General features: G+C 38.8%; 2 protein-coding genes across 6 annotated transcripts; both read left to right on the top strand.

Moving 5' to 3' along the window:
* The first annotated feature begins 3127 nt into the window (after positions 1-3127).
* On the top strand, positions 3128-14555 carry LOC109996398 (uncharacterized). 4 transcript variants are annotated; one of them, XM_020650507.3, is made up of 5 exons: positions 3128-3390; positions 3853-3930; positions 10768-10794; positions 11476-11551; positions 12852-14555. In XM_020650507.3, the coding sequence occupies exons 4-5, from the start codon at positions 11506-11508 to the stop codon at positions 13706-13708; spliced, it is 903 nt and encodes a 300-aa protein (XP_020506163.1). In that variant the 5' UTR covers positions 3128-3390; positions 3853-3930; positions 10768-10794; positions 11476-11505; the 3' UTR covers positions 13709-14555. The 4 variants fall into 4 exon arrangements, with proteins under 4 accessions (XP_020506163.1, XP_020506161.1, XP_020506160.1 ...); XM_020650505.3 differs by having other exon boundaries at positions 3128-3397; XM_020650504.3 differs by having other exon boundaries at positions 3128-3397; positions 3850-3930.
* A 2131-nt stretch (positions 14556-16686) lies between these two features.
* LOC114921119 (uncharacterized) lies at positions 16687-23997 on the top strand. Of its 2 annotated transcripts, none has more exons than XM_065965151.1 (3): positions 16687-19385; positions 22431-22510; positions 22799-23997. In XM_065965151.1, the coding sequence occupies exons 1-3, from the start codon at positions 16871-16873 to the stop codon at positions 22895-22897; spliced, it is 2694 nt and encodes an 897-aa protein (XP_065821223.1). In that variant the 5' UTR covers positions 16687-16870; the 3' UTR covers positions 22898-23997. The 2 variants fall into 2 exon arrangements, with proteins under 2 accessions (XP_065821223.1, XP_065821222.1); XM_065965150.1 differs by having other exon boundaries at positions 16693-19385; positions 22796-23997.
* The last annotated feature ends 1566 nt before the right edge of the window (positions 23998-25563 follow it).

Genomic DNA, 25563 nt, shown 5'->3' with positions numbered 1-25563 from the left:
ATTGTTTTTTTTTTGCTTAGGAATGTTCCTCACTGAGTGAAATGACCTGGAAGCATGTAAGTGGCGGCCATGATAAGTGCTGTTCGAATGCTCTAAAAGTTAAGGAAAGGTGCGTCAATGCTTCCTTTATAACCTCCTTTGGCATAGGGTGCGACTCGCGCATCGGACTGTTCACAAAAACTAACGATGACCAAAAAGAGATTTAACATATTTTGTCACATTACACATGCCTGTGTCAGTCAGAGCAACTTCAAAGCCCAATAAAGTCTACATGTCACAGTGTTTACTGATTTGTGTGGTGGTTCTTAAGCTATAATGCAAATGCTGCGAACATTATGTACAGCTTTCATAAATGTAACAATTAATTTCATACAATCATAGCCTACTTATTTTGGATTCATGTCGATTTATGAGTGGACAGGAAGGTGAGCATGAGCAACCATTCTCAATGTGACAACCATTTGGTTTCACTTTTGTTACTCGTATATTCCTTTTAATGTCAATGTCCTCTTTAAAACACCCAACGATGCTACAGTATATGCCTTTCTGTTTCCTTATTTGAGGTCCACACATCTCCTACACTTGTAGTTTAATATAACCGGAGACAGACATGTCTACAGCAGATATCGTTTCAGCAGTGTATGAAGCCCTCGTGTACGTTTTAACATGATGATGTCATGATTGTAAGTAAAAGGATTACCAAATTGACAACATATTATCCATAAAGAGATGTAAATATCAAAACCAAATTTCTTTTTTCAATAAAACTTTTCAATAATTTTCTTGACATTTCAATAAAACCCACAAATGTGCATCTTATGGCAACACAGAAAAATTCAAGGGATCAACAAACTCACAGGGAAGTATAAATCCCTGTACAGAATCGGCAATTCATTATATTTGTTAGGGGATGTTTGAGTCTAGACGGCAGTGGTTAACTGGCCTTCTTTCTGAGCAACAGATCAACATTACTTTCCCTTTCCCTAAAGCCTTGGATTACGCGTCTTTAAAAAACCCCATCAGCAATGATCTCAGAGTTTTAGGAACAGCGGGTTCAAGTTAGAACCCGCTTTGTTGAAAAAAGACCAAATGCCTGGAAAAAAAGTAAATGACTAGATTTCTATCTTTCTGTAAACATGAAGGTGTAAAGAATATTGCGATGTATTTTATAGAACAAGTTTTCATATTTGACAGAAGTGCTATTACCAATGACTCTGATACAATGATATACAGTATATAAGCGTAGGAGAGCACCAGTGACATGTGAAACATTGAAGTTTTCACAGCATCATGGTACTTGGTTAGGTTTTTGTAAAAAAATATATACTGGCCCTTTCTGAAAAGCCACAGTATGCAGTGCAGACTTTCCAGTATGGAGTTTCAGTAGACTGAACCCTCATGGTCATTCAGTATGCATTTTTTTGGGTCCGCCTCTGTAGACTGAACATTTCAGCATGGATACTAACTTCCGGGTTTTGTGCAGTATGGTTTGTATGCATCCGTTCAGGAAATGAATTGTATTTTACCACCCACAATGCTGTGCGAAAATAAACGTAAAACCTCACTTCATGTGCTCCTCCAAATCAAAACAAACGAGGATGAAAAAAAACAAAAACAAAAACAAAAACAAGGACGGTTCGGCTAAAGTGCCTTTAAAATGTTATGTTGTTAAATTGTTAACATGCAATGTGAAGTTTTGTATTATTTACTGAGCCATCGAGCGTATCACATCTGAGTAGGAGTGTCAATAACACGAGACGGGCTAATGACGCCCACTTCCACTCTATACAGCACGGATAGAAGGGACTGTCTACTGTCAGATTGTGTCGGCACTTTGCAATTCGGAAGCACCCACTGTCTGTCTTTCCCTCTACCCCACTTTCTCGGCACAGCCAGTCATGGCAGATAAGGTTTCTTGAGGTGTCTGTTTAAAGATAGATTTGTGATACTGTCGCAACGTGCTAGCTCATTGGTGGATCAGGATATGGAGTGTAGTGAGATAACTTTGGCTCCTATTTGGTGCTTTAAATACAACATGTATTGATCTTTTGAGTGATTTAGTTCAAATAAATAGTTGTCAGTAACTCTTAAAACAACATCTATGATTTCAGGTGTGTTGGCTTATTAGACTTCTTCATTTACATTAATACAAATCAAATACATGGATTAGGATAACACTGTGGTTGACTCAAAATAGGTATGTCAGTTACGCAAGTCAGGTTACAAACTCATACCTCATAATTCATGTTATATAAGAGATAATTATACAAGTTTTTATTTTCTTTCATAACATTACGTCAACTTCTCGTGAAAGTTAAAATGAGTTGATGATAATTGCATACACAGGGGAAATTAATTCTGGTGTGAAGAGAGAAAGGTTTGTGTTTGATCCATCCCTCCTTCCCGCCTGTTCTATTTTTATTCACTAGATCATCTGACACTCCACTTACCCTTTGCAACCATATAATACGTTTTTTGGGGGTCTGATTGTATGCAGTTCTGTAGCTCTGCGTTGAGCTATTCATATTGTATTTGATTCCAAGATTGATGAAAACTAAATATGACATGTCCTACTTTATCATGGGATTAATGTGTTCTGTTTGATTTGTTTAAAGGCTGAGCTGAATCTTTTTATTTCCTGTCCTTTTTCCCTTTTACTGTCCACTCCAGTCTGCCTTAAAACAACATGAACTCTAACCTCGTGTCAAAAATAATCTTACAGCACCAACATTTTCTCATGTCACTTCAGCCAAATGGTCTCATGAGATCCGCACTGCCTCAAGTGAGCGTGCAAAGAACGTTTTCCAGTTAACTTTCTGGCCAATAATCACTGGTCTGTGAAATGAAAGGTTGGAGGGTCTGAGTGGATCCTTCTTGACCTCTTTTGAAAGCAAAATCTGCCCAAATACAAGCGACCCACTTAGCTAGGGAAATGACGGAGGCCTGCAGTGGACCTCAGCATGGCCACAGCTTGCATTAACAGTACAGATAAAGTATCAGCATGCATACAATGTGCTGCGTCACTGAACTATTTCTCTCGGCATTCCTGCACTCCGCCAGCTGTATCTCCCCACTTTAATCTGTCGGTCACGTCCCCTAAAAATACCCTCCCTCTCTCCTTCTCTCTCGCTCTGTCTCTCAGTCCTCTGCTCTCATACAGAAGAATTCCTTGTCTTTAGGGACCATGACTACAGAGGGGTGTTACCAAAGAATTATATTAGAAATAGGGTGTAACCCACCACCATAAGTATAGTGTTCTTGGGTGAAGTTCTGTCTGTTGTTAGAAGAAGTAAAAAGGAAAAACAGCATCTGCAGCTGTAAAAGTTCAAAGAACCTTCTTTTGGAATAACAAAGTGTATTGTGAGACAATCAACAGGGGGCTCTTTAAGCGTGAGTGGTGAGTAGAATCCTTGAAAATGTATAATATTGTCACAATGTTTGTGTATTCAACTACAGAAATGACTTTCAAGCAATGCAAATCCCTCACTAACTGAATGTGTCTAAAGGCAGTGTAAACAGAATTGTCTCTTTCAATACTTGTAACTTTTGTGTGATAGCTGCAGGCAGTACTAAGCCAGCAGGCAACTCAGAGTTGCGATTGAGAAGAGAGAAATTTATGCAGCACGGACTTTCAAACGAGATTTGCGACAATCCAGTTCGGGTATGAGATTTTCTTTCCTAGTGGTGTAACTGTATTAGTGCACTTTAAAAGTCACCAGCACCATGGGAGTGGTTATCCCTTGTCCTCTCTTCAATGACACACTGGAACAATTAAGAAAGAAAATACCCATTTGCCCCCAAAAGTATGAGTTTCTTTTTTCTTCCTCTGAATTTTCTTTTTCTTGCTAGTAGAGGTGTCAACAGAAGGAAGAGAAGAAGAGGCTTCAGGAGGAGTAAGGGGAGGATTGGCTGAGCACGGCCCAGAACAAGGTGATTTAAGCTACACTGTTTTGAGCTTCTCAATGATATAAATCCTCCACATTTGGTATTTAAAACAGTGTAAACAAAAAGTTTTCTTTTTGGAAAACACACTCGTTCACTTCTGTACCAAGAGATGAATCAGAAATGTATAGATCTCTAGAAGGAGGGAATAATTAGTCTTTAAGTAAAAGAGCGGCATACCAAGCACCTGACTAAAGCTCTCTGATTAACCCATTCACTTTTTAACCCTGCAAAAAAAACAATGAGGCATAAAAATGAAAAAATGTTTATTCTGTTTTCAAACATCTTAGAAAGAACAATACTTTCTAATAGTGACGCTGCTCTTTCCAAACATGTTCAGTCTTTATGCTAAGAAAAGCTAAGCTAAAGGGGCGACTGGGGTTTATTTGGTAGTTAGTTGTCTCTCAGTCCGAAGGTTGGGGGTTCAATGTCCAGCTCCTGCAGCCACATGTCCGAAGTGTTCTTGGGCATGCATGACATTTAATCCCAAACTGCTGCCAATGCTTTGTCGGCGGCGTATGAATATATATGAATGGGATTAGTTAATACTGATGGTCACATAGCAGCCTCTTTCTCAAGGTGTAAAAAGGCTTTGAGTAGTCAGAAGGCTAGAAAAGCGCTAAACACGCTCAAGTCCATTTACCATCTAAACAGCATGGTGTCCTCATGTTAAAGCACAGAGTGGTATCAATCCTCTCGTCTTTAAAGCACATCAGAAAATAGCAATTGTGGGGTTTGAATCGACCCATGTTGTTTACATTGTGTTTCCTCATTTCCAGCAGCTTTATTTTGAAAACCGAACAGTTGCGTGTTCCAACCTCATGTAATGTAATGCAATGTCTCATGACTGCTGCCAAGCTGTGTTCGGGGAGGGGTCTCTCTGATTTAGTTTTGCTGATTTACTCCCAGCAACATAAGATGAGGAACCATGGATGTAATACATACGACTACAGGTGTAGAAGTGTTGAAAAGTGTTCGGTGTAAAGTGGGAGAAATTGCAAGGGAAAGTGTTAATGACAAACAGGAGAAAAGGATGTTGAAATGGGTCGGGGATTCATTGCGCTAAGCCGTCATGCATCACATTAACTACCCCAATGCTTCCTGCAGGACATGCTTTTAAAAAATAATCAACAACATAACAACCTACATTATCTATGTAGCCCACTGCTGCTTCATGCATACTGTAACAACCTCCCACACAAACAGAGTGCAACACATATCTGCTTTCTCCAACAACCCGTTGCCTCGGGGCGGGTGCACTGCTGGCGGCAGGGACACATCATCAACCACTGCAGCTGAATAAGTTCAGCCTAAAGATATAACACTGCCTCTTTTTCGTGGCAGCTAAATGTTGGGCAGAATTTGTCACTTACTCAAACTCGAGCCCAAGGGGAATGTCAGTATTCCAAGCATATTTGCTTCAACCACTATTTGTTTTTTTCCTTGTCCCACCTGCCACAGATGTGTGTTGAATTTATCTACAGTCTGGGTTCACATACAATCTCGATTGTCAGGTTGTTACTCCCGCTGACACCACGGCCTCGTCTGAGTGACAGATTGTTTCTGTACTCAAAGAGCTGCATGGCTTTGCCTTTAGGCTCTTTATTGTCATTATCAGACAACAGCAGTCAGCTTGCCTACTAAACACAGGAACAGTGATTGTCCAACAATTGCTTGGAAGCCATTAGAAGAAGTAGGTGAATGCCTTTGCTGTGACATAGGTAACTTCAGCATTAACCCTTGGCTTTTAGCACAATGCATGGTTCCCTTTGTTTTTCTTTGGGGAGGGGAGTACACCACCAAGGTAACTTATAATGCAAACCTTGCCTGCTTTGAATAATTAAATGTTCGAGATAGGAGAACAACCACTATAGAAGCCCAGCCTATATAGTGACCAATCCCTTTTCTTCACTGGTATTGTGAGAGGGGAGAAGGCTTTGGCTCTACCTGAGTATAGAGTAGAAGCATAGCATTACCTCCAATTCCAGGAGTAAGTAGGTTATGGGGTGATGATAGGGTGATGTAAAAGTTGCCCTGTTCACTCCCACTGTGTAGTATTTCCCCACAAAGATGATTGTCCTTAATCTTATTAGTGTTAAAGCTAACATTTCCTTGTCTGCACTTCTCTTTACTGGATTCAGGGGAATTCACGTTCCCTGACACAGCTTCACTCAGGCCACGTTTACACGCGACAAGCTTTTGGAAACAGTCATTTTTCATATTCATTTATAAAAATGTTCTGCGTTCAGACGACAACATTTTGATAATAGCCGACATGTAAACGGCTCAGCTAAAACAACAGAAGCCTTGTAGTATACCAGGACAGTAGTTGGGAGTGTGACTTTTTAACTCTTCCTTCCACATCAGGGTAAGGTGTAATACAGAAATGTTTGAAGCAAAAATGTTTGTGTGGACAGAACATGAGGTGGGGTTGTTACTCCAAGTGACCCTAAGCTCCAAAGAGAGTACATTTCCAGAAAATGTTGACAGGGAGTGAGAAGCACAAACAAAACTCTGGAGTTCACCATTATTGTTGTAGTCCAACTCATGCATGACTATTGACTGAAACCTTAATGCGAATGTGCGTAAGGTCAGTTTTACCGGTTTACATCACAATGGAGATGGTACCATTTCCAAAAGTTTGCACTCTGGGACTCGTTTTCAAAGCCTTCCGTTTTCAGACACCCAAACGACCTGTGTTAACCAACAGTAAAGTAACAAAAGGTTGCTGTTTTTGGATGAAATCGGCCTCAGATAGTGGTAATGGTAGTCAGAAGTGGTAAAATAAATGTGATTGCTCATGTCGGCCTTTTTGAATAATAACTGTCCAGTCTTACGCTTTTCTATATTTATTTCAGATAACAGTAGAACTGGCTTGTACTAAAATAGGGGTTAAAGGGCATTTTATTGTTGATATCACATAAACATAGACATCACATTTACATGTATCTCATGCCTGATCATCTTTTTCTTTCTTGTTTTTTTCTTGATTGAACTCGTGGGGATTTTTTTAGAAGATATTCTTATACAGACAAAGGTCTAGATGGGGCTCAGAGAAACAACATCACTGAGACTTTCCTTCAACAGCTTTAATCATTGACTACTGCCAATAGAAAAAAAGACATCCACACAGCTTTGTGTGCAAAATATAAAGAGACTATCTAGATTCAGTCACAAATGTATACCATCAAAGTGTTTGTTTGATACATTCCTGATGTGGTTGGCACTGAAAAATTCATGGTTTTAAGTTACGCTCTGTAGGCACACAGCTGAAAATATCCAAGGTTCACATGTCTATTTCTCAAGATGCAAATATTTGCCATGAAGCCATGAAGGAGGGATTACAGTATTTTTGTCACAGATACACTCTGAAATTGGCCATGACCAGTTTGGCTAGAAGGCAGCCATGTGACAGTAGATGTGATGGATTCTAGCCAAGGACACAAACACACATCCGAGTCAAAGTGTCGAGTTCTTCTAGGCTACTGCTATGAATCATGTTTAAGAATCCTAATGTTCATCTTTGGTGTTCATTAGGGCTGTCAGCATTAACTAGTTAATCGTGGTTAATTAAGGTCTCTAATTAATGCATGAATTTTTTTTATTGAGATTAATCGCATGCTCTCATTGTCTCTCTGGGCACCCTGGGCACCCTGGGGGTAAGCCTCTTCAGTGTCTCCCTGAAGTCACAGTGATGGAAAAGAACGACATTGCTGCATCTCTCAATGGCTCAGTTCACTTTAAAACATCTCCAAGACAGCTCAGTTGACAAGTGAAAAGTCATATCCACCGTATGACATCAAATATTTCACTTTTTATCATTTCGTTTAGCTGATTTCAATTAATTTTTAATCTGTAAGGAGTTCCTTTATTATTATTTCAAAATAAAAGCAGGTTGAATTCAAACAGCAAGTACTCACACCTTTAGACAGAACAAAGCCTAACAATTTTTATTTTTAAATGCAAGTTAATTGAATTTAATATATTAAAACTGCCCTTGTGCTGATATCTACAGTATGTCTGTGTAATGTGTGTGTAAGGGAACAACCAAAAAGTCAAAACACACCTGATGCCAGAAAAAAGGAGCAACCATCACAAGAACAAAATAAGCAGTGTGTCAGCTGCCCAACCACAGACAATCGAAGCCAACAGGCGAGAAATTCCTAGAAAACCACACAAAGAGACAAAACAGACAGAAGAATATAGCCACTTCACTCTGCATTGCAATTTGATCCTGCAGGATCCAGGTTTTCTTGCAAAGTGATGCTTGAATATTTCAAGACAGAAATAAAAAGCTCCAAGATATTTTAGGATTTGAGATGTGGGGAATGCAGCGGGTGAGTAAACACAAGCAACATGTCACCCTTTAGCTGAACTGCTCCTCAAAGCCTGGAACTTTAAAGTCTTGACTAATTCGGTAGTGAATATGAAATAGGGGTCAGAGCAAACCATGTTAGTCACGTTGGCCTCTGGCCACATGCCAGCGTTAAACAAATAAGTTCTACAGCACACAGAAACTAGCTTAGGAGCCTTTTAAACTGGGTTATGAGTGCTTTGGAATGATGTATCATGGATTAAAACATTTAGGACAGTCCTGCCGGTGATTTAGCTCTGCATGAGTAAATCTCATCTAAACCTTTCCCCTGAATCTATTGAGTAATGATACAGATTTCCTGTTTGTTTTTATGAATTTAAAAAAACTGACAGTTTTGATGTTTTGTCCAGGGTTTAACCTTACTCTTAAGCTTAACCAGGTTTTTTGTAGAAGTACAATAAAAGAGTGCAATTATCATATATTAGAGGATATAGTTTGTAGGCCTCTGCTCATGTAGGTATCCATGGCATGAGGCATGTTTCACAATATCTTTCCCATTCTTCTAATTATTTTTTTATGGATTTGGATTATTTCAATGGTGATAGGACTTTTATGAATTTCAGTGTAAAATACAAGATGTAACACGTTAATTTACTGTACATCTGCAGTCCCCAGGCAGGATGAAAAGATGGAAACATTAAAATGACAACATACAAATACAAAACTATATGAGGCACCACATTCGCCTCTTGTGATGGCCCTCGTATGAAAACCATGCTTTAAATGTTTTGATTAATGAATTCAAAGGAACTTTAAAACTACTGTAGTAAAGTAAAGCCTTAGAATACAATAAGCAAATTTAAAGAAAATATTGAAACTCATAAACAATATCATTAAACAGTGTTACAAAACTGAAATTAGTGATTTGTATCTAAAACTTGTATAAAAGAGAGCAATGCTGTTCATTTCTTGTATGGGACCAGGTTTAAACACAATGCTGTGTGTGAGAAAATCAGGAATGCTGAACTATGCCCAAAACAAGTGTCTGATTTGCTTAAATACTGTAAATACATTTGTCTTATTCTAAAAAGGCACAATTTGCTTATCCTGTGAAAAGACAGTCAGTGAACCTCAATTTAGTAGGGTGCAGAGACGCAGCCTTGATTTTATGTGCAGTCAGTACTTCAGTACCAACTTCTCTGCCACTGTAGATTTCACAGGACATGTGATGTTTGGTAGGTAGTTAGCCATGTCTTATTTGACCCCAGACTTAAAAATCAGGGTAGATTACAAATGTCAAAGCAGATGAACCAACTTTTTGTTTAAATGAGCATTAGCCATATATAGGATTAGACACAGAGTTCTATTTTATTATTTCAGTAAATTGGTGTCAAGCCCATGTGCCTTAGCTTTAGAGTTTTTAGTGCATTCATAGGATTCACGCCTAAAATAGAGACATTTTTCACAAATGTATAACAGAATAAAGCTTTTTGTTTGCACTTAATGAGGTTGTTTCCTCCTTTCTAGAGCCTTGCTTGTGCTGGACTTACTCTCTGATGTAAGTCGCTTTGGATAAAAGTGTCTTCTAAGTGAATTGTAGAGAATCTTAACGTAGAAATTCCTGTGGAAAAATTGTGGGGCAATTTTTCTTATGTTTACCACTTACAATGTCTCCCAAACAAATGAAGAAGTAAATGTGGTGGAAACACTGACTTAGACTGAAAGAAGAGGTCAATATGTGGCAAAGGGTCAAAGTTCAAGGTCATTGTGACTTTGAGTCAATCACATTCTTGTGAATTTGATATCTCATTTTTAACATTTGTTTTTCCTGCTGAAGAGAATGATGATCCCTTCCACGATGAATACACTCTCTCATTGTTCTACCCAACTTATTGGTTCTGCTGTAATTGTGATATCACCTGCTCTGCCTAGAAACTGAGGATACATACAGTACATTCTTTGGTGGTGCTTGTTTCCTAGAAAATAATTTTTTTAGCCCGCCCCTGTTGACCCCTGTTGGCTGTTTCATGTCGTTGTATTGTTTTTAAGGGTAATGTTGTCTTTTAATTTTAAAATAAATATAAGTATCCCCCACCCTTCAAAGCCACAGTTACTATAGTTTTCCGAAGGAAAGACTGATGGATATAAACCGCAACATGACTGGCTGGTGAAGAATTTCAACCGTGTGGCTGTACATTTTTATTACATTAAGCAAATGCATCATAGCATGTGAACTTTAAACTGCACGAAATGCTTGGCTTACTATACACCCCTGATTTAGATCGCTGGCAAGCGACAGCAGGACTGAAATGGCTGTCAGGCCAAATAACCGCAGCCTGTTTTAACTTGATGGGGCTCAGCTCGGTTCAACACCTCTCTGATGAGGACCACTGAAATATTTATGGCGGGGTACAGGTTTGTGAGGGCCCCAGAAAGAGAGAAGACTCTGTGTCTGTTATAAGTGTCTGAAAATGGAGAGCACTTAGAAATGTCTCCTTTCTTCCCCACAGGCTGGCACTGACAAGAAGATCCTGCAGGTAAGAAGTCAGCCGAGCTGTAATCGTCATCAGCTTACCATCCGCAGCTTTCTCTCCCTGTCACCCTCAATACTATATCTGCCTGGACTTTATTCTCTCATGACAGATGAAAATTTAGCATAACTAAGTCTGTGCATGGACAAAAGTCATTTTAATCAGGGTGACAGCTAAGAAACAACTTGGACAGTTCTGTTCTGCCTGCATGTGACTGTTCTGCTGAAACACCATTATCCACTATTATCAACACCTTTGTTTAGAAAATGAAGCGGAAGCTTTTTACAGACATATCTATTGATGTCTGTGGATGTGTGTAGCAGAGCAAATGTTATTACAAGATACTCATTCCCCTCATTTTTACATTTCCACACATCCTGTTATGAACCGTGAGTGATTTTGGACATCCTTTTTTTTTTTTTATTCCATTGCTCAGAAGATAAGCCATGTTTATATTCTGACCAAAAATTCACACCTCTTGAAGAATAATTATGTAGTGGTCTCTGTTGTTAACTTAATTTTCTTTTCTTTTTTAATGTTTTTTTTTTTTTTTTAATAATTGCACATGTAAAAAAAACGGTTAAGGTGTGCCGTATATACTTAAATCAAAGCTGAACTTCATTTTCATCATAGCTTGACTTGAAAACCTATTTTACAACAATCTAATTAATTAATTTTCTTTTTCAGTGAATAGCAACGCTGAGGATCACTTCTCTAATGGCAGAAAGGATGTTTCATGAAAGTGGGCAAGATGGCCGATCAGGTGAGAGATGGGAGGAGGCTTTATTGTAACTTATCATGAATTTATATTATCAGTATTTAGTGTGGTTCCTTTGGTGATTACTAAAGCTAGCTAAAACTGAGAATATTGAGGTCATGAATGAAGAATTTGGTATTTAAATTGATAGTCTCCTACTGATTAGCCAAATGCTGACACTATGAGCTCTAAAGGCCCTTTCTGACTAAAGCCCTCGATGTAGCAGTTCTGAAACTGAGGCTAAATGGATAACCCATATTAATGAATAATATAAAGCCGGAACTAAGGCTGCAGAATAGCATCTATTTTCCTCTTGCAAATGATGACCCCTTCATTTAATGTGGCTCTGCCCCCGGGTTGTGATTTAACAAAGGGACTGAAAAGCACTACTAAAGAACAATGTTATATTTATAGCTCCACTTAATTATTCCTGTTTGTTAATGTTTTATTGAGCTGAGGGCTGTGTGAAGTGAAAAGATGCTGTGTTTGACTTATTGTGTTTCTTTATACTGTCCAGTTTGGCAGCTCACAAGTTCATAAAGCTTTGACCTGGCATTAACCTTTTTATCTCTCAACTTTTATGAACACCCAGACTTTAGAGAAATGTTTGGACAGTTTATTTAAATGACGCAAGAACTTGTCCTGAAGTGAGAGTTTTCAAATTTACATATTTTTCTGTAACTGCGCCTTGAGAGTTGTCTTTCTTCTTGCATTTTAAATTCTCAGTCCTATCAGGCATGTAAATGTAGAAATCAAGTAGAATTTTTAATCACAAATATTTATAGGTATTTTTTCTAGTTTGAGACAAGTAAAAGAAAACATACTTATATACATACAGTATATACTGAGGGAGATTTAAATCTGTCTGCTGTGGACTTCATGTCGCTACATGATGTTTATCTGTATTTGTCTAAAAATAATATTAAATATTGTTTTAAAACTCTTAAAACTCTTAAAATAAACCATATCTGCATCCTTCATTGTAATAGAGAAGCCAGTGTAGGCCCAATAAACAGAAAAAAAATTGTTTCATGGAAGTATAACTCCATGGGAGCAGACAGATGTGTTTTAGTCACAGAAATACATTTACACAAAAGTACTTTTTAAAACTCAATACAAGTATTTTCATTGTTCAAGTTATTTTTTAGGCGCCTGTGCATGACATTTTAAATGTAGGTTGTTTAGGCTGTCCAAAAGTAAAGAGCCATACCAATATAACAAAACTAATGGAAGTGAGTTAAACATGTTTGGGACACCAAGCATGAAAGAGGTCATTTAAATTCCATTCTGTCCTCTCATATTTCAGTCCTGGGAACACTAGCTGTGCAGGTGGAGAGAGACCCTAAGACAGGTGCTACTGTCGTCAGGTCAGTGACCCCTGTGTCCACACCAGCTGGTCCTCCCACGGCCAATACTGTCTTTGACGATGGCAGGAAGAGTATCCACGCTGTGGGAGGGGTGGGAGGTCAACCCTCAACTGAGGAGCTCGGGCAGATCTTGAGCATGATCGATGGGGTTGGCATGAAAGTGTTGTTGGACGAGGTTGAAGTCATGCCAAACAAGACAGGGACAAAGACAGAGAATGAAGATGCCATGAGGACAGCTCCGGAGGGGAAAGTCCTGTCTTTTTCTGCCTGTCATGCCATATCAGAGGAGGAAAATACACAGTTTGACAGTTCTAGAAGCTACGATGTGAAAGCTGAATTGGGGACAGACAACTATGCTGTAAGCATGGAAAATAAGGAGGATAAAAATGAGGACAGAAGCATCACAGCGGTTGGTGACATTGCAGGAGAGGCAGATAATGTGTTCGATGAAAAGCTGGTGGAAGGCCCAGTCACTCTTCTGTTCCTGGGATACGCTGATGATACAGCTGACCAGTGTCAGGATCCAGGCGACCACCAAGGCATGCTCACCGTGGAACGGGTGATGATCACTGAGGAAGGAGAAGAACATGTCTTAGATCCCGAACCATCAACTCTGGAAGGGAAAGAATTCCCTCAAGAAGTGTTTCAGGAAGTTCTTCTGGAAGGAAACGGGGCAGGAGCTAAAGTCCAGGGAGAGGAAGGTGAAAAGGTTCGACATGATTCATCTTCATCTGCTAAAGCAGAGGGAGAGACCACGTCCAAACGCAAGACCTGTCAGTGCTGCTCTGTCATGTAAGAAAAATGATGGAGAGACTCACTCATCAGTCTTTACTTTCTCCTTTGTTATTTTGAGTATGCATTGATGCCTTATTGACTCATATGACAGAATAAACCTTCCCTTGGTTTGTTCTTACAATGGCTGAGATCATCCAGCACTTCCAAATGTATTATTTTTTTAGATCTTGTATAGCAGATGTTGACTGTCAGTCACTCCAAGGGACTACTAAAATCCACTTCCTCCCTCTGGTGGACAAAGCTGAGAATTTCAACATCATGCACTGCTGCAGGAATGCAGATGTCTCAATACCTTAAAATCCCATCCTGTGCCTATAATCAGCCATAAATATTTCATATGTTTAGAATTGTATGCTCTACGAATGAAAAAAACAGAAAAAAATATTTTACAGAATTTTGCCTTTAACAACTATAATTGTGGTAATATTCATTAAGTGTGTGCTTACTTTTTTTTTTACAGAAATGATTGACAGCTGAGCTTTTATACATTAAATACTGTGCTAAACATGACTCAGGGCTGTAGCTACAAGTTAGCACACTAACAATGTTCCTGAATGTTGGGTGTTTTAATCTACTGATAAGGATTTAGGGATGTCACTCCTTGAGTTTCTTCCACAGATGTATTTTAGTTCAAAAATTCTCAAAACAATAGTATGACATTTTAGAAATACACTTATTAGGTTTTATGTTTAGGATTGGACAAGATGAAAGATATATCTCTAATTCTACAGCAAGCAGCTGTTTAGCTTCAGCTCAGCAAAAAGAAAAGACTAGTAGTAAAAGCTCCTTGACAATGCAACATGTTTTGTTTCTAATGAGTGAAATAAACAGGATTAATTAATTAGCAATGTTAGCTGCTTGTCTTGTTTTTGTGCTTTGCTGGTAAACAGTACCTTTTCATTCTTAATATCCCTCATTATTTCATGCTTGTAATGGAATTTTTGTATTTCTTCACATCTTATTCTATTGTTGCAGCTTTGAGACTGCATGTAAGAAATGTGAAATGTTGCACACACAAACATTTTTAATTTAGCACTTTAATCACTAAAGAAACTGTAACGGTATACTAAACATTTTTTTAGGGTTTTATTATTTGTATCACTTTTATTTGCAACTCGTTCATTGCACTGCATGTTCACTAAAAATGTAATGACGATATAACAAAACGGATTCAGTTATGTTATTAACTCATATCTATCATTAGAATTGAACTATAAACACAGAGGCATTCTAAAAAATTAAATGTGTGTTCATACACTTCAATACAGCCAGGGTCCACTGGATCTGTGCATCAAACAAACAACACAGAGTTATTGTTGCACACGTGGTACAGTGGACAGGAGGTTACAGGTGCTAAGTAGATCAGCTGGATCCTCAGCTGGATGATTCATTTTTCCATTGTGGTTGGCTACTACTGCATCACACCTTGGGAGAATTCCAACCCTTACAGGCAGGTAGGTCTCTTCTTTTGAAATATTTGCTTTTTTGTCTACCTGTTTGATATTTAGTAACTACTCTCTCCCTGAGGGCCAGATACTATAAGTACAGTTTTATATGGTTATAGCAAGAAACATCAGTGAAACTGTGAATGATTATGTTAAAATAAACGTTTTCTTTCTTATATATTAAAATAAATATACAATTGAAAGAAAATGAACTACTAGAACAGCAGTCATTTCCATACCATAAGTACTGGAAACCTGAAGCAGCATTTGTGGTATTATTTTAGTTTTTTTGTGAAAGAATATTAATATTTTTAAATATTGTTTAAAACTATTTAAAACTTCACCATAATATCTGTGTAGAGAATATTCTTTGAGGGAGGATGGAATAGACAGGTAAAGCTCTTTAAGGAAGATTAATATGTCCCGTTGCTGAAGCTTTACATATGTTATGTTAATCCTGGTAATCCTGAAATGGAGTTGGCATTAATCCCCTGATTGAAGATGTAAATATAGACTCATAGATATAAAGCTATGTCTCAGGGAATCTGATAATGAAGGACAATGCTGTCAAAGAGAAGACATTTATTTAAATGCACTGCATAGAGCATGCATGTTCTCTAGCAAGCATCAGAGTAAATTTAAAGTCAAAGGCTGGTCACAGAGCACTTTCAGTGAGTCACTGTGGCTCAGTGACAACATCCACTAGCCTGATGAGTAAAGGTCTGTTATACACAACAGAATGGTGTTAAAGCATCTTTCTCAACAGGCAAAATGGTGAGATGATGAGAGCCTTTGTGGCTAGCAAATACTGTACATGGTGCGCATGCCAAAATAGAAAAGGCAAAGCCGATTAAGCTTCCCTTTTGTCAGCAGAATTGGCTTTGCTAGGTCACAGCAGGGGAGAAGAGTCACCAAAACAACACATGCCGAGCTGTAAAAGAATAAGGGATGTAGCTCCTCCTTAATTTGTGCTTTTTAAAACAACGTCCTAAATAGTTGTGGTCAGGTAAGGTAAATGAAAGGCATTAAATCTAATTAACATGTTTTAAAACAGTGAAGCCAAAACAAGGAGCCTTATATTTCATTTTATAAGGTATTAAGGAAAGGCAAGGCAAGGTAAGTTTATTTATATTACACATTTCAGCAACTATTTCACATTTCAGGTAATTCAAAGTGCTTAATATGAACATTAGCAAAAATAAGACGTTAAAGTACAAAATCAATAATAACCTTAAATATGGAGTGCAGTGATGTTATCTGCTCTGCACGCCTTTCAGTGTAATAGTCTTATCATCCCGACAGACACAGATTCTCCTACTGGTCTTGCCAAATCGAAATGGGTTCTGTTTTACTAGAAACATAAGTTACCTCAATGGCAAAGCATATAAATGACTGTAATACGGAATATGCAACTGGGAATGCTTGGGTTGGAACATACCAAATTAAGGCACAACTGACATGGTTAAGTCCTTAAAGATGACTTATTTTGTGAAAGATTAGAAAAAATCTTTATATATTTATAATATTTTACCCAGCATATATACAGTACAGTTCTTCCACAACAAAATGTTAGAATGTATTTGTAATCCAAAGATGTTTGCTCATACTACTTTTTCTTTTCTTAGCACTTAATTTTCGTTTTCAACCTCCTTACACTTTTTTCTGTCTCTTAAAGGGGAATAGATAAGAAACCTTAAAGTGCTCCAAGTCTTGTAACCATGGAAAAAAGTGATCCAAGCCCTAAGCCACAAGGTTCTGTGTCCCAGGATGACGGTGGTTTGTGGATGAAGATGGACTCCAACCATGGAACAGAACACACAGAAAGCCTGCCAGAAACCTGTGGTGAGAGAACCCAGGATGAAACTACTGTCAATCCGTCTGCCCAGGCAGTGGATACCAGTTTCTACAGAGGGATGGATAATGTGGATACAGATGATGATGTTTTAAGCCAGCTACCTACTCCTCCTTCTCCACCCTTCATGGTTCCTCTGCCTCCAGCAGAGGGCAGCACGGATGGAACAGTAAATAATTCCAAGTTGACCTTTGCTAATGGGGCAGCTGACGCCACAAAAGCTGAGGCTAATCCTGATGGCTTAGACTGGCACCATAGTGAGAAGCAGTTAATGGTAGCACACAACGAGCTGGATGAGTTGATGGGAAGTAGAGAGAAGACTTCTAAGGAGTCTGTGGATACAGCGTCTCTATCGGAAAACAAGGAATCCGCTCCATCAAAAAGCCAAGACCAAGACCCATCCTCAATGGAGAGTGTAGGTAATCTGATGGGAATATGTTATGATCCACATGGAGGAAACCATCAGGATAACACAGCAAGGAACATCGATTTAACTGAGGAACCTGAGGACATTGACATTTTGAGTGAAAGACCAGAAAATTGGAGAGAAGTTGAGGTGGAGAGCAAGACATATCCAAAACAGGTACCCCAAAGAATTGAAGAAATTTCAGAAAAAGAGACTTACGTTCACAAAGACAGAAAAAAAACTAAAACAGATGGCATTTCTGTACTGGCTGAGACAAAGTCAAAACTAACAGCAGAAAAGGAAAATTGTGGAGTTAAGAAACATTTCCCCACACGGTCAAGTCTTAGAGTCAAAGATGATGATTTAAAATCCTCGGGGCCACCAGAGCTCTGCAAGCACAAACAAAACAGTGTGGACGAAGCCATGAATCAACCACATGTATCAGAGATTGTAACAGAGGTGATGGACATCGGTGATGACGAGCATGTTGACACCAGATCTTTGAACTACAAGCTTGCAAAATATGACTGGGTCAGGAGAGAGAGCGGGGTTAGTGAAACACTATTACCTGGACTCCCCATCTCTGAGGGCTCTGTGGAGACCATTTCAAAGGCGGAGCAGGGACCAGGAAGCAAGAGAATAGCTTCTAATGTCCAACAAGGCGAGCAGCTGCTTCAACGCCTGCAACTGGTGCAGCTACGACAGGATGTACATGTTCCAGAGAACCCTAATACTTCCCAGCTGACGGATGAAAAACAAGGTGTGATTGCGACCGAAGAAGATTATATAAAAGCAAGAAAGGCTGATCTAAAAGGCATAAATGAGAATCAATTTCACACTATTGAGGATGTTGCAGCAAAAGCAAACATAATGGAAGAGGAAAATGATGAAAGTCAACGTTGTGAAACAAAGGCATGGTCTTCTCTGCCAACAATGTCGGTAAAGCCAGAGCATTGCCCAATTGCTAGACCAGAGTTGGGTGACTCTGATGATGATAAAAGTGAAATCTGGGGAACAGCAGATTGGTCTTCTATCGATGAAACGTCTTCCACCCAAAACCCCCTTTTATCCAACCGCCCAAGACTCTCAGTTGCTGAGACCTTCCTTGAGAAGCAGATCCATGAGGCAGCTCAGAAAAAGCAGAACCTTCAGAGAGCTGGTGGTGTCTTCAATCTAGCAGATGATTTTGATGTGATCGAGATCCCCTTCAAGACCAATTTCCTGCTTGAGCCTCTTCCCACTAAAGTTGGCCAAGGTGAGCACATCACTTGGCAATTCTCTGAGCAGAAGATGCAGAACGAAATTAGTCAGGAACTTCAGAGAGAACTGGTGATGGTTAACCAGGGGAAGATCCCAGGGACTTACAGCAAAGGAGAAGTCCGCCAGTTAAAAGAAACAAAACTTCTCTTTGAGGCTTTCCAGCAGGAAAACATGGAGGGTCCTACAAGTCATCAGAAACTCCCTGCCTCATTGTTGAAAGGTCATGTTTGCCCATCAGTGCTAGAGCGCACTCGAAGCCTAGAAATGTTTTCCCTCAAGAGTCTCGCTCTTTCAAGAACACATTCCTTCTGGATGAATGAATTTCCTCAGATGAAGAAAGGTTCTGAAGAATTTAGAGCAAAAAGCCCAAATGGAGGTTCAAGAGACAAAACACGCTCATCGCCCTACCAAAAACAAGATAAACACGCACGCCAGTACAGAAGCATGGACCTAATAAGCACTGATGATTTAACTATGGAGTCCAGAAGTGCAGCTACAGAGGGGAACTTGTCAGATGAATCCCCTACTCTCAAACATAACCCATTCTTTAAGTTGCGTCGAGCCCTGGTTCTGCAGCCAGAAGTTGAGAAGGACATCCGGGAGGCAAAAGAAAGAGAGGAGGAGCTGCGCAAACAGAGAAGCACCTTGTATGGAGAGAATAAGTGGAAAAGTAAAGACAAAGACATGTCTCGATTCACACCAGCACTCTCTACAGGTTAGTCATCAGTATCTCCTTGATATATTTAACATGAGTATATGAGTAACAACAGATTTAGACCTAACATAATGAACCATATGATCAACTTATAATATAAGAAGTATTAGACAAAAAAACTAATTTGCTGTATACAAATATGCAGTGTCTAACCCCAATGTACAAAAGGGTATTTTACAGAATTTAATGCAAAAGTATCAAACAATTAATGAGTTGCAATTTTTTCTATAGATAGATATGAACTCTTTTTTAAGGTAACTTGTGAAAGCATGAGAGTTTTTAATTACAGACCAAGTTTTTAATTACAGTCAATCAGTGTTGATGGAAAACAGCCCCTGCATGCTTTATTAACCAAGACAGCTCAGCTTTCTGCCTGCAGGACCTGGCCTGCAACTGTCTACACAGTCCAGTATGTATTGTATAGTAGCAGCCACAGCCCGGACCTCTGAATTCTTTGGCCCGTAAAATCAGCCTGAATAAATAATTCTTCATTATAGCAGTCATCTCAAACAAAGTTAAGTGTATCCTCCTACTCCCCTGAATTTATAGTCTGGGGTGCAATTGTCCCTGTTCAAAGATTGCTAACTATTTTTACAATTAAAGTAAATTCAGAAACTACTACTCCTACATTTTTTTCTGGACACCAATCATGTCACCATACACATACAAATAATTTATACTTTATTAATCCCGTGAGGGGCAAATTCTCAAGTTTTACACTTACACTTTTTAATGAACATGAACACACACATGCACAAACAGGATCCTATGGACATGCATTAATGGAGAGGTGTCAGAGTGAGGGGGCTCCAGAGCAGTTTTTGGGGTACGGTGCCTTGCTCAAGGGAACCTCAGCAGTGGACTGGCACCTCTCCAGCTACCAGGCCAATTTCCGAACTTGGTCCGTGCCGGGACTAGAGCCGGCGACCCTCCGGTTCCCAACCCAAGTCCCTACAGACTGAGCTACTGCCGCCCCAAAGAGAAGACCAATAGGTTTCTGCAGCTCCACCAAGCTGCGCCCTGCGTTATGTGTGCAAATGGATACACCATAGAGAGCATTTTTAATAAATGATCGTTGGTAAGCCTACCAACAAACATTTTATTGAAACCTTTAATCATTTAAATGAACATTCGGACAATGTTAAGAAAAGGGTAAGTGTGAAATATAAAAGTTAGATGAATACCAGAACAGGATGTGTAATAGAAGTAGATCTTCATTCATTTCATATCCCTTCCTTCCTTCTGAGGACTTTAATGACTGCCTCTCTACATTAACATCACATAGTGTTATCTAAGAAGTGTTATTGACTCAGTGTCAACTCTGTCAAAGAGGGTTAAGCGCATATCCATCTAAAAGCAGCCTGACCTGAGCTAGCGGCTGCCATCGGGTTGAATGACAACATGAAGGCTTCTATCTGCACTTTAGCATGACCTGGGGGTGGTGCTGGTTTGGTTTTAGCATGTTGTAAATATTAATGGCTTCAGACAGTGGGAAAAAAAATGCAGCACCTGTGTATTTTTGTTGTAAGTGTGTGTGTCCCTTCCAAGATCTGCTGTTGTCTACACACACTGACGGGATAAAACAGCCAGGTATTGTGACTTTTTGTAGCACCATTTTAGTTTTTCAGATACAGCAGCTGAACAATGAGGAAATGTTTGACTGAAGGTCATGAAAGTGATGCAACATGTGACAGCTTTATAATATGTCTGGGCTGGGATACAAAGAAGGAAATGACTCATTCTTAAGGTCAAACTTGCTGTAGAGTGTTTTTCCTCAACAGCCATGACACAATACTGCAAGAGAACGTAAACTCTTTGGGATTTACTCACAGAGGACATGTAGTACGTTCCAAAATTATAAGTCCTTGCTTAAATGAGCAGTTGACTAAGGCCAATGTCTTCTGTTGACCTTAAAATCTGCATCTGTCACTCACAGATTCCTCAGCTAAACAATATTATCACACCAGATAAATAACCTTCAGCTACGCCTGAAGCCAAAAAACCAAATAGCCAACAGACAAAAGGTGCTGTGGCTTCAAATGAATAAAAGGATTCCAAAATAGTAAAAGATCACATCAAGTAGATTCAATTCTTATCAGATATTACGATGTTCTGTTGAAAACTTTTTGAGTTGATTTGGAAAAAAGATGATAAAGATAATGAAATTACATATCAGGTTTTCTGACAGGATTTGTTTGTCATTATAACATATAATTATTTTTTGTGGGAAAATGAGAGCTCTTACAAATGGTTCATCTGTTTAAATTGAACTAAACGTGGAAGGCTGTACTTCCTTTGTTTAATTGTGCCATTCCATGTTCTTTAATTTCAAACCCGTAGACCCCATGCTGGATAATCTTCTTCTTGTTCTTTAGAATTATACTAAACCATATTATGATAAGAAGTCACATTTAGAGCTGTTGTAAACAATATCTTGTCATCTTGAAAAGTAATTGGATGGAATTTGTATGTGGATCATGGTTAGCCAATGCAATGTTATTCAGAACACAATGAGATGAAAGATCACATTTCTAAATCATCGCTGAACTGACTTGAACAGGAAATAGCAATCCAACAAATTGGGTTGCATCAAACTTTTCTTAAAGAATATATATTATAGGGTATTGTGGTTAATTTATTGGACAGCTTGAAAGAGACAGGAAAAGTGGGGCGAGAGAGGGCATGACGTGCACAAAATAACTTCAGGACCGGGAATCCATCTTGCAACCAGTTTCATAAGGCACTGTTGCTTCTGTACAAGGGCCATCTGTAGTGTCAGTCTAGCAACTGAGCTATACCATCATGCCTCACTGGATACAAATGTAATTACAAGGTTTTTCAAAAGAAACAAAAGGTCCTGAAATAGGATTTGATCATAGGAAAGTAGTTGTCTCAGTATGCAAATGTTTGCTGCTTACATTTGATCCAATGGTCAAAAGAAATCTACAGTTAAAACTATGCAATCATTCCATTTAAATGAATGACTGTTACCTAAAATGAAGTTCCTTCATATTACTCTGCTCCTTCCTTCTCCCTGTTCTTTAGATGGCACCGGTCAATCCAGGGGGAAACTGGAGAGGTTTTGGCCCCCGCCCAAGAAAGACCAGAAACCTGAGCAAACACAGGTGAGGATTCAGGTCTTATGAATATAAATATATCTTGGTTTCTACTTCTTTCTGTAGGTCTTCCAGTGGTGAGTCTGTCATATCAGGAAAAAATAGGTGGAAATAAATGTAAACTATATGTTACTTTGATTCATAGAACAGGGCATTGGAGTTGGTTTGCAAACACCATTTTACAGTTCCTCAGCTTAGTAGCCTAAAAGTAGCTCAGATATTGATCTCTTATTCAGAGGCTTAAAAAAAAGAGAGCTAATCCCTGAATGCTCTTTTCTCTTTCTTATCTCACAGCAGGAGGCAAAAGTACGGAGAACAGGAGGTCAGAAGGCAGCGCTATGGCAACGCTGGGAATCTGGCCAGATCAACGGGCAGCCGTCACAGGAAAAGAACTGACATTGGGCATGCTGATGTCACTAACAGAAAATAATATCTAATATTTTCTCTAATAGAGCTAAAGTCCAAGATCAATCAGTGTCCCTTAACAAGCTGGAAAGGTAGCTACAGCTTTAATGCTTTTGGCCAAACTCTAGTGTTATCCATCACATGAATATAGAAAATCTCTTAATTTGGCTAAAGGCATAACATGCATCATTCTGAATTTAAATATTGCAGGATTCAAATATGTAATACATAAATATATTGTGGGGTAATCACTTCCTTAAAAGAGAGTCTGTCTTCAGTCTGGAAAAGCTGTTGGTTAAGCTTAAGTTGTATTCTTGTGATGACACTCCAATACCATGCCTCTAGAAACAGCTTCCCTGAGTGGGCAGGGTCTTCCCTCTTACGCCTTCTTGTGGCAGGCATGGCTAACAGTTGGAGAGGGATGCATTTACTCAAAAAGAGAACATGTTCGAGTCCCTGAGTGAAATATAAACAAGCGCAGTCCTGTCCATGTGAGCACAGAGCAGAAAACAACAAATCCAAATGGAGTGACTCGACTCTCTTCAAGGAGTCATTACTCCACAATATATTTACATAGAGGTATATTTGATTTAAGCTTCATCAGAATGTGCCATTGAATGCCTTAGTTAATAAATACAGTCAAAAAAGTTTATTTGTATAAAGCAGTATGTATTATGTTTGTACAATGTAGACAGCTATTGTTACATCTAGAAAACTAAGGCTGTGTACTTCTCACAGTAGAGATATTAAAGGTGCAGTTCGTTGACTACATTTTATTACACCCATGTTGGTTGTTGTGGGAGTTTTCTGATGTCTGATAAAATAACCCTGATGTACGGAAGAGGATTAGGGTCACTGAAAAAAAACTTTTTAGTGCTGAATTTTTCTCAGAATTCTGAAAATAGGTCAGACCTAAAAGAAAAATCATTTAGCTGCCCTTATTCTTTTCTAGACTGGAACCTCTTTGTTTACTGGATATCTTGAGTTTGAGAGATATCCGTTTTTACAGGAAAAAGCCACTGTCTTGTTGCATCGTGGAGCGTTTAGACAGTATGATCCATATACAGTAAGGCAATAAAAATTGAGTAATATCTATGGCTCTTCTTTTTCAATTTTGACAATTTTTACTAAAACTGTGTCTTGTTAGTCCTTGACATTTTCAGGTTTCCGAGAATAGGTGCACTGGTTCTTTGCAAATTATATTAAAGAAGGTTCAGATAAGCCACTTTTAGAAAAAGTGTGCTGCCTTCTGTTTGTCGCCCTAGATGGTAAACAGTCGGGATACAACGGTATAATCCACCAAACAACTGCCAATGGCTTCTGGGAATAAACCGTTGTTACAAGGCCACCATACGGCTTTAATTAATGTCTATAAACAGATATCTGCATGCAAGTTCAGTTAACCATTGCCTGTTGTTTCTCAACACCAACTCCTTTCTCACTTCAAAGTTGCAAGATGGATTGTAAAGAATGGCACCTCACAGAAAACAAGAATTGGTCCAATGTCCTTTATAGCGACCACTTGGTACACCAGAAGCACTGAGAAGTTTTCCATCAGTCTAAAAGGCTTTTTCCTCAGATATCGTTGATGGATTTCGAGACTGTGTGATTGATAAGAAGAATTTCAGGAAAAAAAAACAGAAACAGGTTACATAAAGAACACAGAACCATATAGGTCCAGTGTTCCAGGACTGGTCTTGGATCCCAGGGTATGGGACAATGTTTATTGTTAATTTCTAAATATTAATAAATGAAAATGAAAAAAATGTTTGACAGTGATAGCTATTTGTGCAATCACTGAATTGGGGAAAGAACCATATGTCGAAAAATAACTACAATTTTGAAAGGCTTAATGTTTATTTTTTCTACTTTCAAACTTTAACAGTTGAATATGTGTATGTATAATGAGTTTTTAATCCATGGCACTAGCATTGCATAGGTTGATTAGTTTATTGGTTTTATAACATTTTCTTCAAGATATCAACAGCGGATCCAACCTCCTCCAATCAGGATAATCCTATTTATCATTTTTAATTAAATGTCCAATCTAAATCAAATGTTTTGACAACAGAGACTGAAGGTATTAGCCCAATCAAAACCAAAAAAAGGAACATTCGATCCACTCCTATAGCAAGAATTGAATCAGATTGCATTGAACATCTAGGCACTGATGCCTAAGGACAAGATTGTGTCGTGCCTTAATTAAAAAAAGAAGTCCTTGGTAAATAACCCCATCAAGAAACCCTCAGGGAAACTCAGATGACCCCTGATCTTATTTACTAGAGAGAGTTCGCTTTCTAATCCCACAGACTAAAGCACGCTGCTCAGCCTGTCTAAGTACCTTCTGTCAGTTCTGATAGCTTTGCCAAGAGGAGGAGAACTTTCATCATGCCCTTCCTGGCTTGGACACCACAATGTTAAATGTTCACACTTCTTTAAGCCAACCCTCAAACATCCTTCATTCAAGCTCAAAAGGTTGGAGTTTGCCTAAAGTTAAAAAAAAAGAAGAAGCTTTTATGAAATTCTTATGAAAGACCACAAACATAAAGTTCTTCCACACTTTAATGTTGCTGAATCTATACATAACATGATCAGAGGGGGGAATGCAGATGGTGCAAAATGAGACTGAGCAATCAGTGCCAGGCTCTTTTTCTCTT

Source organism: Labrus bergylta, chromosome 16, assembly GCF_963930695.1.
Source record: "Labrus bergylta chromosome 16, fLabBer1.1, whole genome shotgun sequence".
Taxonomy (NCBI): domain Eukaryota; kingdom Metazoa; phylum Chordata; class Actinopteri; order Labriformes; family Labridae; genus Labrus; species Labrus bergylta.
Note: the sequence above shows the minus strand (reverse complement) of the source record. Positions and strands in the feature narration are given on the sequence as shown.

What these genes read in the sequence shown, in the direction of transcription:
- LOC109996398 (XM_020650507.3), top strand. Translation starts at nt 11,506, where the DNA reads ATGGCAGAAAGGATGTTTCATGAAAGTGGGCAAGATGGCCGATCAG. An exon ending in TGGGCAAGATGGCCGATCAG is followed by an intron (nt 11,552 to 12,851) that starts GTGAGAGATGGG and finishes CTCATATTTCAG; the next exon opens with TCCTGGGAACACTAGCTGTG.
- LOC114921119 (XM_065965150.1), top strand. Translation starts at nt 16,871, where the DNA reads ATGGAAAAAAGTGATCCAAGCCCTAAGCCACAAGGTTCTGTGTCCCAG. An exon ending in CACACCAGCACTCTCTACAG is followed by an intron (nt 19,386 to 22,430) that starts GTTAGTCATCAG and finishes CCTGTTCTTTAG; the next exon opens with ATGGCACCGGTCAATCCAGG. An exon ending in AGAAACCTGAGCAAACACAG is followed by an intron (nt 22,511 to 22,795) that starts GTGAGGATTCAG and finishes CTTATCTCACAG; the next exon opens with CAGGAGGCAAAAGTACGGAG.